The sequence below is a fragment of the Electrophorus electricus genome, chromosome 20, assembly GCF_013358815.1.
Source record: "Electrophorus electricus isolate fEleEle1 chromosome 20, fEleEle1.pri, whole genome shotgun sequence".
NCBI classification, from domain to species: domain Eukaryota; kingdom Metazoa; phylum Chordata; class Actinopteri; order Gymnotiformes; family Gymnotidae; genus Electrophorus; species Electrophorus electricus.
Genome location: NC_049554.1, coordinates 3,682,512 through 3,694,739, shown reverse-complemented (window position 1 = coordinate 3,694,739; position 12,228 = coordinate 3,682,512). Strand labels below are relative to the sequence as shown.

At 39.0% G+C, this 12,228-nt stretch overlaps 1 protein-coding gene across 2 annotated transcripts in view; it reads right to left on the bottom strand.

Annotated features, from left to right (window-relative positions):
• Positions 1-12,228, bottom strand: part of LOC113578946 (poly(rC)-binding protein 2) — a 13,923-nt gene extending 1,695 nt beyond the window's left edge. The window contains exons 1-12 of one of the 2 annotated variants that reach the window (XM_027012505.2): positions 12,066-12,228; positions 10,496-10,654; positions 9,462-9,485; positions 9,298-9,330; positions 9,053-9,169; positions 8,821-8,952; positions 8,603-8,731; positions 7,783-7,857; positions 6,007-6,048; positions 4,071-4,143; positions 3,465-3,520; positions 2,702-2,871 (exon numbers count right to left, since the gene is read on the bottom strand). In XM_027012505.2, the coding sequence (XP_026868306.1) occupies positions 2,702-2,871; positions 3,465-3,520; positions 4,071-4,143; positions 6,007-6,048; positions 7,783-7,857; positions 8,603-8,731; positions 8,821-8,952; positions 9,053-9,169; positions 9,298-9,330; positions 9,462-9,485; positions 10,496-10,564 (920 nt within the window). In that variant the 5' untranslated portion in view covers positions 10,565-10,654; positions 12,066-12,228. The remainder of the gene's footprint in view (positions 1-2,701; positions 2,872-3,464; positions 3,521-4,070; positions 4,144-6,006; positions 6,049-7,782; positions 7,858-8,602; positions 8,732-8,820; positions 8,953-9,052; positions 9,170-9,297; positions 9,331-9,461; positions 9,486-10,495; positions 10,655-12,065) is intronic. The other variant, XM_027012504.2, reaches the window with a different exon arrangement.

Below are 12,228 nucleotides of genomic sequence, written 5' to 3'. Positions count from 1 at the left end.
GTTTCGTAACATGCACAAGAGGGTAAAATGTCAAAGCTAAAAGGAGTTAAAGTGTGTTCCATTTACTGAGTAATACCTTCCTATTATAGAGATGAGCTTACATCACATTAAATGAATAAGTGCAATTTATTAAATTTTAAGCTTACAAAAAATATGGCACCAATCTAAGCGAGAGAAATTTACTGATTGGGGGAACCAATACGGATTCATACAGTGGGTGTTAATTTAAAAGACCAGAAAAGGGGTTTTTAAACAGCAGAGGAATTGGGTTAATATCAAGTTCAGAGAAACCAGAATTTCCCCAGTCAACCATAATGATAAACTGATAAAAAGAGAACACTTGGGGAGCATTACAGCACTTACATGAGAAACAGTAAGAGACTAACGCTCTAAGGTTTAACAATTACAAACAACGCCATGTGGTCAAAACATTTTTCAGATGAATGTTTACATAGATGAAAGTGTTCTTTTCAAAAGAATGCAAAAGCTTTGTGCGGTCACAGTCCATTTCCATACAGTGCCCACAGAAAGCGGGAAAATAACCCTCAGTAGGCTTCTTTGTTTAGTTCTTGTTGTTTGGGGTAGCAAGGAATAACACTGGTCAAAATCTTTTTTACTTCATGCAAAATCATCACCTGTTCACTGTGTATTTTTGCACAGTGAATCCAAATATTTTGAGAATTCATCCATCACCCATAGTTTATGTTCCAGTATACTTGCATTTTATTATGTATAATACCACCCCTATACACTGAAGAGGGATGTTCCTGAGGCCAAATATAGGCAAAAGTAATGCACTATACTTTTTAGAAGCAATTTTGTACATACTTTAAGTTCAATTACCTTATTTATGAATAATTAATACATATGTAACAAAATAATTGCCCTATTATGTAAAAACCATGTGTGATAGAAAAATTCTAAAAATATATTTGAATTCAGTGTAAAACGTACAAGGCCCACCTATTTTAGTTTTGCTGCTCAGTGTAATCAATCCCACGAATGCAATATAAATGTTATAATGTCAGTAATGATTCTTAAAGCGTGTGTACTTTCTACAGGCACTGCAAATTATGGTAAACAAACAAACAAACAAACAAACAAAGTTTGAAAACATGTGCCAGCACATATTTAAATGAACTCTGGCCTTATTAAACAGTTATTATGAAATATCATAAGAGTTACAAAACCAGAAAATTTCAATTATACAGTGCATTATTCTTTATGCTAAGACTTAATATACATGTATTTAGGATCTGTAGTTTCACAAATGCACATTGAGCTAGTAATGGTGCATTCATGATTTTTGTGAAACAAGTACACACTGTATGAAGTCACTATATAGTGGACAGTTCAAAAATGATTTAAATCTGCCAGATTAGGCAATAAAATCGCAATTCTGACTGTCTAAATACATACAATATTGAATGTTTTATAGACATCCAAAAAAAGGCATACAAAGTTTAATTAATAGTTAGGAAATTACTACCTCACAGTAACCCTAAAAGAAAATCAGGTATTAACATGACACACCATAGTTGCTAGTCTAATACTACAGTAAATAGATCTTGATAATCCTTCCCATAATTATTGAAATTGGGGACTTCTCTCAATGCATGTATGAATCCAAAACTTTGGGTACTATGCATCTTTGTATGTTTCTCAGATTTAACATTTGAACCTAAGCAACATACTAAACACAGCTATGTGAAAAGATAAGCGATTATAGAGCTTTGATCAGAAAACGTGTGAATAATACTACTTGTAGTAACTGAAATGTTCTCTTTTTTGTAACTCAAGAAAGAATCCATTATCCCGGTTGGAAACAGAGACTTTGTAAATTGTCACCTATGGTCGATCCTCTATGAGAAGTCTTTTATAAAGAAGGCGTCACACACTGCGTGGCTAGACACAACAGCTCTGCAAGTTCGCAGACATGCAGGGCTAAATCGGAGGAGAACTTTAAGTTTTAGGTCCCCTAATATGGCGAAAGTCTGCGCTTCTTGGGCTTGGAGCCCAACTCGGGACTAAGTTTAGGCTCATGAGGGAGGCCACCGACAACCTGAAGTGACAAGAGGGGCAGCGGCTTGATGCCGAGTGCACTAGAGACACGGGCTGCAGAGGAAGAAAGAGGCGCAGGCGGAGGAGAGGAGGCGGAGGAGGGGCCAGGGCTCGGTACCAACAGGGAGGACAGAGAAATGGAGACGGAGGGAGTCACCACACAGGAGGAAGAGGGGGTTACAGAGGAGGAAGAGGAGGTAGCGGTAGTAGTAGTAGCAGGTATTGTGCTAGCAGAGATGGGAGGGTACAAGTTGGAGCTGAGGGCCTGTTCAGGATTCAAGTAGAAGGAGGAGGAAGGTTTAGAGGACGGGATGCTGCAGAGAGAGAAAGAGAGAGAGAAGAGGGGATAAAAGAGGATGGGTTACAGGGTAGGCTGTGAGCGAGGGGCAGGGTGACGCATTCAGGACGACAGGGCAGAAGCACAGACTAACGTAAAAGCAAAAAAAAAAACAAAAAAAAAAAAAACACTGAAATTGAGTGTGCAGGGCAAACGTCTACCATCAGATATTAGGAACTCGAAATAACAGAAGAAGCAGTGGATCTAAAAGCAGTTATATGGCGACAAAGGTTTAAGAGTCTACGCTGCCATATGAGAAAGGTATACTGCGTATGTGAGGATGTGAAAAACAGAGTGAGGAACCTGGCATTAATGAGGTACTCCGCGAGGCTGATGCTGGCGGCAGAGCCGGTGATGGTGACTTGGCGGTCAGAGGAGCCCTCCACTGGATTGGCAATCTTAATCTGAGCACCAGACATCTGCCTGATCTCGTTAATCTTTGCCCCTTGGCGGCCAATTATGCATCCAATCAACTACAGCAGGTAAAAAGGGAAATTAATAGCATTACAGCTGTTCATAACAGGGTCTCTTATATGTGGCGTACGTGTCTATAACAGCTTGCTGTCATGATGTGGTGTGAGCAAATATGCACAGTTGACCAGTGTAATATTTAACTATAGAACTGGACATCAAAATATAGCTGAATAAATAAATGGTTCCAGCAATAGTTACACAAAGTCATTAGAATGATATAGTGGATTATGTTTATAATATTTGTAAATGTAAACCCTTCTAATGAGTAGAATGCTATTTTAAATCTTAACCTTTATTGATAAAGTGCAAATTCTGAAATGAATTTTGTGCATTAATGCCAAAAATCTGTCATAATGGGTGTGACTAGAAATGGTTGCTAGAGCAGAGCATACCGGTCAGAGAGCAAACTTGCATATTTCATGGACAATGTGGTGTGCTTTATTATGGCAATATTAAATCAAGCACAAATTGTTCATAACAACTTGATGTCTAAATTTGCAAGCTTTTGTAGGAAGTGTGTCCCACACTGAATAAATAACACAGACGCACATGACTTCCGACATTCAGCAAAACATCATAAAGTGACACTTACGTCATTGGGAATGGTCATCTCATGAGAAGCAGTCTGAGTAGAGGCATCCAAACCAGCTGAAAGAAGAGATCACACTCTACTAAACTTCATCTTAACCTTTAGTATTGATTTTCTTGGGTTCTGTTAATCTTTCCACTTCTTTTCTGTTAGTGTTCATGATTAAATCTTAAATTTGCAGTTGACCTTACAAATTGTAGTTAACAGTCTATATGCAAACAGCAGCAGTTTTCTAACAAAGGCATTGTTTTCTAAAAGCATCAGAGTACATCAACTATCGCTACATGGTAAGGCAAGTATGATCTTAAAGGTTTACTAAAAAGTGACGACATTTGCCTATATAACTCTCTGAAAAATGACATATAGCAGAGGGAGAAATGTCTCTGAAGCAGACATGAACACCACTGCCCAGGATAATTTTAGATGTTTTAGAAGAATCATCTACACGTTACATTGGCCTCTACTGACAAAGAGCCTGCTAACTTTACATGCTGTGTCAGAGAAATAAACCCCACATGACTTTGTACTTGTAATAAAGGAAAAAAAGCAATTAACTGATTAATTAAAAACATGCCAACACAGCTAATATCACCTTTTAAATAAGCCTACCAGTAAAACCTTGGTTGCTAGGTGTCAGCTGGAAGGGACTTTGCTGCATAGCAAGCTGGTGAAGTTTGGTGAGCTGTAAAGAAGAGACAGAGCAGAAATACCTCAAAAGAGCAATGGTCCCCACTAACCACACAAACTGAACGCCACCCCTGAAATATACAGCCATTAAGCTATTTAATATTATTTGCAAAACGCAGGCTCATATTTGAGCAGGAACTCTATGGGAGCCAAAGCTTGTGCCTGTCCTGAAAGATTAGGTGAAAAAAAACAAATCTCTTGCATTAATAAGCCATTATCAAGTCTTTGTAGCTCGTCTTAACATTTGTGTTCCAATGACTTCCACCTGCAAAACAGGTAAAAGTTGATATGAAAATATTTTTTCATCCTGACTCTGAACACATAATATGCTAGTGTATACTGGTCAACAACTTGTGCCTGAACAGTTTCCAAAAATAACTAAAGAAAACAGAGCATAAAAAGGTAAACACAGGAAAGAGATAAAGAAAAACTGCAAGAAGGTGGTCATGCACAAGGTGGACCTCTACCACTGAGGAGAGTTGCAGCAGGAGCAGACGAGACTGCATAAAGTAAATTCAGTCTGTACACACCACACTAACCATGCTCTCTCACCCACAACCCAAAGACATTGTCCTCCTTTTTTCTTTCTGTGTGATTCAGTTCAAAGACTGACCCAATGACACCCGCAATCGTTTGTGCTTCCAATGTTTACATCTATCTATTCTAGGTCACATTACAAATGGGAGTGCTGAGATCCAGCACCAATATGGCACTGGTTCCATATTTACCAGTCCAATCTGCAACACAGTCTCTGATGTTTTGGTGTCAGTTAGAGGTCATTTGGCCAAAACAAACAAACAAATAAAAACTATTTTACACTTAGCCCAGATGCTGCCGATTGTCTTGTTTTAAAATGTCTTGACCAATTTAAAACAAAAGTTGCTAATGTTGACTTCCAGTGTTTGTTAGCAATCGCAACAAACCGCATCCTGCTCGCTTTTACAGTTGAGTGAGTCATACTGCCTCCTAAAACACATCAACTAGTCTGTAAAACAGACTAAGACCCGAATATGGCATGAATGGGTCGAGAGAAGTTTGTGAGCATGTATTTATGAAGGCTTCTTGGGTTGTTATTGACTTTCAGTGTTTGTTAGCAACATCAGCAGCTTACATCTAGCCACTTTTTGGACATTCACAGTTTTAATATATGGATATAGCACTGGGGGGGGGGGGGGGGAACTCAGTAATTGGAGTCAGGTCTTTTTTTGTTTTTTGTTTTTTAAAGGCCTGGGTCAGTATTTTTGGCCACATCACCACCACCCACCACCCACTGACTTCATATTCTATTTTTTTTTTCCTTTTCATTAGTAACATCATTAGTAATGTCAGGAGTCAGGTGTTTGACGTGGCAATGAAAAATAACATTTAAATGTTGGTTCAAAATGAAAGAATTCTCTATGCTATAATAGCCAAGTAAGAGTCCTGACCTCAGTTTCATTGATATGCTAATATGGCAAATATCCATATACCCTGTGCAGGAATTATCAGTTAACAGACTGCAAATATAGTAGGCAACAAGTTTTTGGTTTTTTTTTTTAAACCATTTGCCCAATTTTTTGGTGAAACTGTAAAATAATGGCATTGGTGGCATTCAATCTGAAATCGGGGTAACTCCAAATAGTTCATAAATAATTTCTTGCAAGTGTATATTAAGTCATTCCTTGAATGACTTCAAACTTCACCATATCCAATTCAACTCTCCGGATAGAAACTCAATACCAAGCTGTGAGTAGTCCTGCATTAGGTCATCATTAGAGTCGCTGGCCCATTGAGGCTCTGCTAATGTAATGTAACTGAATAGGAGGCCTGGCAGTGTGGTAGTGGAGACAAATGAAGGACCCGAAACCAATTTACTTACATCAGGCTGGGGAATCGCATGCTGTCCTTGAACGGCATATGCCTGAAAATCAAAACAGGGCATTAAAGGGCATTCTGTACATTCAACTTCAAAACAGGGTCACAGAGACCTTTAAATTCAGCACAGGTGTTGCAGGATTTCAGTCTAAAAAAAAAAACCCCACTATACTCAACAGCAGCAACAAATCCACCAACCACTAAAAGGCCTTAATTGTTAAGTGGCAAATTAACACACAGTTAATTTCCAATAAACAGATTAGATTTGGCAAGTCTCAGAATATTAATTGTTGTGGATGCTTTTGATTTACACCCAAGTGTGAAGTAGCAAAGCTACATCCGAGTGCGCATGTGCCTCTGGTTTTCCTTACTCGCACTCAAGAAGCATGCTGCTATATACAGCACTCAGTGGGGGCAATCACTGAAGGGATGATGTGGCGTAATGAAACCTGTGCAATTCTGCATGTTCAGCAGTAGTACCCCTGCAATGCAGCACCAAACATCAAACATCCACAATGCCTCCATGACCAGTGAAGGAGAGCTCCAAGTACTGCATTTGGATCTGCAGGAAGGTCACACTCCAAGTGGGTAAAAATGACAGAACATAATGCCCTTTCATGCAGAACATGCCAATGGCATTTAACAGCTACACAGTTTCACTGAACCAGTTTCCTTCAAAAGGAACCTGAATAATTAACCTGACACAAAGATTTTAAAAAGATTGAACCTTTTTTTTTAAAAAGAAAGATTAGATTTGTTATATATACACTGTTGTCAGGGTTTTCATACAGCTCTTCTGAAAAGCAGGAACCTTTTTTATCCCCAAACTGAAGAACTGTTGCCAATTTTGAACCCAGCATGGCAATTTTGGCTGCTGGATCAAAATCCTGTTCCTGTGCCTATTTTAGTTTCAAGTTCCACAGTCTCATTTCATCTAGCTAGTTTCTTTAACCCTCAGGGACACAACTGCATTGCCTTTCTAGCTTTTATCTTTATGTTCTTCTTGCATTTATTTTGTTTCTTTTTTTTTTGCAATTTCAATTCAACACTTTGAAGATTTTCGATAATTAATTGCAATAATACATATTTAATATTTGAATAGTATTTAATATAAAAAATGGCCTTTTATTCCCTTATGTATGAAATGTACTATTTAAATAATCATGCCTTGCCTTACAGAGGTGGAATTTCTGAGTGGCCTAAAAATGAATGGGGTGGAAATTGCAGTACTAACAGCATAATCAATAACCATAATTTTGCATAAAAGCCTTCTGTTCAAGGCTTTTTAGTTCAGTAGGTAAGCAAAAATGTCAAACCCAAGATGTCAAACCCAGCTACTTTCTAACTTGTATTCAGAATCCTTGTTTTTTATTTCATATTTAACTACAAAAGAATATGTAAATCTTTCATTACTTGATATGTTAAATAAAACATACGCAAGAAAACGCTTTTCATTTTTACTTGTAGTTTTTTTTTTTTTTTTTTACTCGTATGTAACATTGTCAAAGGCAATGTCATACAGCAGCTCTACAGAGATTAACTTTAAAAGGGACATTTAAGGGACAGTGGCAAAAGAAATTAATAAAAGTTTAAAAAATAAATAAATCAAACATACAAAATCAAAAACAACAACAAAAAAATTGCCTCAAAAACATGGACACATTGAGAGGAGCTGAGATTCTCCTCTAGGCACTTGTAGATAATAAAGGTACAGGCAAAGGTTAGGGATAAAGCTGAGTGAGGCAGGATGACGGCTATGGAGAAGTGTGTGTGAAAATACCTGTCCTCCAGCGAAGATCACCGGCGAGCCAGAGGGCTTGGGCCTGTAGGGGATGGTCACACCTTTTGGAGGTGACTACAGAGAAACAGTACCCTTCATAAGTATTGTAACAGTAAAAAGAAACAAAAATCAAACCACAGGCATTTCATTGTCACTGTGTCTTCTGCAAGCTTAACTGAATAATCCTGAATACAAATCTAACTATAAAAAGGAAAAAAGGTACTACTGATGGTGGTGGTTAGAGTGGCATCCATTATGACAGGGACAATGCAATCAAGACCTTTCAGCAATCTTTACTTAGTAAACTACAAAGATAAACAGAAGCAAAACCTCAGCACAAGCTGCAGTTTTTTTCAAAGGATCTGTAGTTTTCAGCTATTCAGCCAGTATCCATTTATCCATCCTTGTCAAATGTTCACTGTGCAGAAAATCCTTGATGTGGCATGGCTAAAGAACGGTCTGCATAATTGAACTTGTTTGTTGGATCATGTGAACGCCATGATTCAGCAAAATGGCCAGAGAACACTTATATGCAATGGGTTTTTTCAGAATGTTCCCAGTTCACTTAAAAAGATTAATACATTTACATATTGCAACCTTCTTTGAGCTCAGTATTGGCAAGCCCAATATATTTACATTTACAGCAATTGTTAGGCACTCTTATCCAGAGCAACTATATTTCTCAGTATGACACCCTGTTCTGACCCTGTGTGGGGAAACCCATGACCCTGCTGTTATTAATAAGAGAGAGCTCTTCCATTTCTCTACAATTACAATAAAACGCAAGAATCCCAAATATCCATTTTGAAAAGCCTCTTACCTCTAGCATTACCACACAGATCTGCTTGACACACTCAATGATGGACTGAGGGGTGCCGGCGATGGTGATGGCTCGCTCTGTTGAGTTTGGCAACATATCCCCAGCAACCTGTACTTGCGCACCAGTGGACTTCGAGGGAAACAGAGATATCAGTAAACACCTCTTCAGACATAAATGTGGATGTTCTAGAGGGCAGATAGTTTGCCAGGAGCTTCTACCTCTCGGATTTCTTTGATCTTGCAACCTCCCTTGCCAATTAGGGACCCACACTGACTGGCGGGCACAACGATACGCAGCGTAACGGGGGGTTTGCTGGTGGCTGTGCTGTTGGTCATAGAACTGCTGATGTCCTACACACGCACAAAAAAAAGCAGGAAATCAGACAAGAGTATAAAAACAGACACCCATCCAGAGCTTTTTAAAAATGTTAAAATCCCTGTTCAATTTTACCTCCTCTAGTTTGTCAATAATCATGGAAAACGCCTTGAAGATGGCAGTGGTGGGGCCTGCGAGAGTGATGATTCTCTCCGGACAGTTGCCTTCTGAAATGTTGATGCGCGCGCCGCTCTGAGGGGCAGTAATAACATTGGCCATATTACTGAAACCACACTGAATAAAATAGTTTAAATCTTCTGACATCTACCAATGTAAACCATGACTTGAATGCAAAACATTTAAACTGTATTAAAACTTGCCTCCTCTCTCATTTTCTTCACAGATTCACCTTTCTGTTTGGAAAAAAAGGGGGGGGGGGGGGGAATCAACAAGCAGATTAAGAAGGAGCAAAAACAATACATGGGAAAAATTATATACAAAAAAGAGATCAATATTAAATATAGGGATAGAAAAAGCAACCAACCTTTCCAATTATGCTTCCAACTTCCTGTATAAATATACAAAATTCACATTTAACTATTGTGCTACACGACATTTCATCTATTTCAAGACCCATATTAACACGTCTTCAGGTTATCATTTTTTAATGGGAGGTAGCTTTGCAAGTGGCTGTAAATGCTGTTTAGTTTGTAATCCTTCTCATTGTCGATGTGACGGTGACACATTTGACATTTCATCCTGAACACATGGTCTAGCACTGAAATTACTGTGAACCTGTTCAGCTGAAATGTTTGTACAACAGGTCTCCGTGCCTGCACACTAAACACCCATTTTAATAGAAGATGTCAGATGTACTATTCACAATCTTTGTTAGCCATCTTCCAACTGTTCATCAACTATCAGTTATGCCAATATGCAAATTAGTTAAATGACAGAGTTGAAAAAAACTTTGTATGAACATTTACAATTTATAAATAACTCCACTGCAACTCCACATTCACCTTTCACTTTAGAAATAAGGCCCCAGGACTACTGTTGGCTGTATAATTTTGGGTGTCAGAGTGCCATTAACCCCACAGCGACACAGACATATAAAAACTCTACTGTGCCTGATACACCAATATACATCCACAACCATGCCACTACTGTGTGTCACACTTGTGTTGATATGGTCTGCCATACAAATAATGTCTGGTCAGCAGGGGTCCCATCATCAGAAACTAATGGTGGTGATGACAGACTGGAAAGCGTATGGAAATTATGCATGCCATCCGACATACTACACATGACCTGTAATTCTACAATTATAGGTTTTACCTAGAAGGCTGGTGTACCTAATAATGTGAAGGCAGATGCAAGGTTGGAGTTTCTAAAAAGTTGGTGATGAGTGTAATTTAACTCCATAAAGTTTTATTAAAAGTGAACAAGTTTGTTCAACCTGGTAAAATCAGGCAAGAAATTAAAGTCAAGGGAGAAAAAATAGAATAGAATTTCCATGCGATAAGAACTAAATTTACAACAAAACATGCAGCACGGACAACCTGTGAAGACACGAACCTTGCCATGCATAAGCAGTCTGATAGTCAGGGTGACATTGAGTCCTCCTTCAACCACACCGGAGTCCATACTGATGGCTTGAAGGGAAAGTAACCTGAAGGCAGTAGGCGAGGGGTCTTTGGTCACAAAGCTGGACCTGAAGCAATTTAAGGATCAAGGCTGTTAAAGGAATAAAACAATGCTGTTGTATTACCACATTTGTACATACCACAGCTTTCAATTCAAAAACTCAACATTTTCAAAGCAAAAAATGACGAGTTTAGCACAATATTCTGAAATAGCTGGCAGTCATCTCTGGATAGTTAATCAGATACTGAATACATTCAAGTAACTTATTTAGCTTTTTTAGGTGAAATTACGCATACTGAGGTTTTTTTAAGTTAATTGATTAATAATTCACAATTCGTTCGATTATTGATTTGCCATTCACTTTGTTTATTTTTACTGTACCGCTGTATGTTTAAGTAAAACAAGGAAAGCGCAGTTTTAAAAGTTACCAAAACTGCAATTTGGAAATAATGTATTATTGTACCACTGATGTCTGGTCGATATGACCTTGAATCATTCTTTTGATTTCACATCTGTATTAAATCATTATACCGCAAAAAAACGTATTTATGCCATCTCGTTATAACTTGGATATTTCCTCTAACAAAGTAATACTTGCACACTTCGAAGAGCGGTGCATTAGTGAACACAGAAACGCTGTTTACGCCCATGCTGCAAGTCAAAAACTAACATCTGAATAACGGATTGTTTCCCTCAACAAGGAAATCATATAACAGGCCGTTTTCTTAGTACGGAAACGAAATGAGAAACGCCAAAACGCGCAGGGACTCAAATCGATGTGGCTCGCGGGCCTTAACCCCGCCCCAATCGCGTGCTAGAGTGAGCTACAGAATCCGCGCGCACAGCGATCACAGGTTACAGCGATGAATCGATCAGCGGGATGATTCAACGCGCTCGGTTCGTGCGCACATCGACTGCAAGTTAGTGATGAATCGATCAGCGGGGTGATTCAACACGCTCGGTTCGTGCGCACATCGACTGCAGGTTACAGTGACGAATCGATCAGCGGGGTGATTCAACACGCTCGGCACATTTTAACGGAGATTTGCACATCGCTAGCCATCTGATACGTAGTTAATATACATCGCGAAGTTAGCTGTACAGGCAAATGAGCGCAGCGGTTGGTTCCATAAATCTTATACAAAACTAAACCTCCTAACGAGTAACTGGATTTATTCCAACCGTTCACAGCGAGCTAACATAGTTAGCATTAGCATGGCCACGCCGCTAGCGCACCGCTAGAGAGGCTAACCTGCTAGCTAAACAGCGACATGGGCCACAAACAGAGAACTAACCCGTTCTAGGGTGTAAATGTAATAAAAATGAACATACAACTCACTGCATCTACCGTTTAGCTTGTTTAAGCGAAGTTAATTAGGCGAAGCGCTTTTAAAATTCTACTCTGGTTATATTGGGCCTAGCTGGTTAGCATGCTGCACACTCACTCCCGTTTTAAGATACAAACACAACTGAAAGTAATGTTCAGAAGCTACAATCTTACCTGATTCGTGTGTTGAAATGTTTTCAGGGGAGGGTGGGGTTTTAGGGGCAGAGGGGGACAGGTTCGGGAGGGTATGGACCCAGGGGGAGAGTTTTAAAAGGATACGGGGAAGAGGGAAAAGATGTGTGATTGAGCTCCACTCCTACACAAAGACAACAAACAT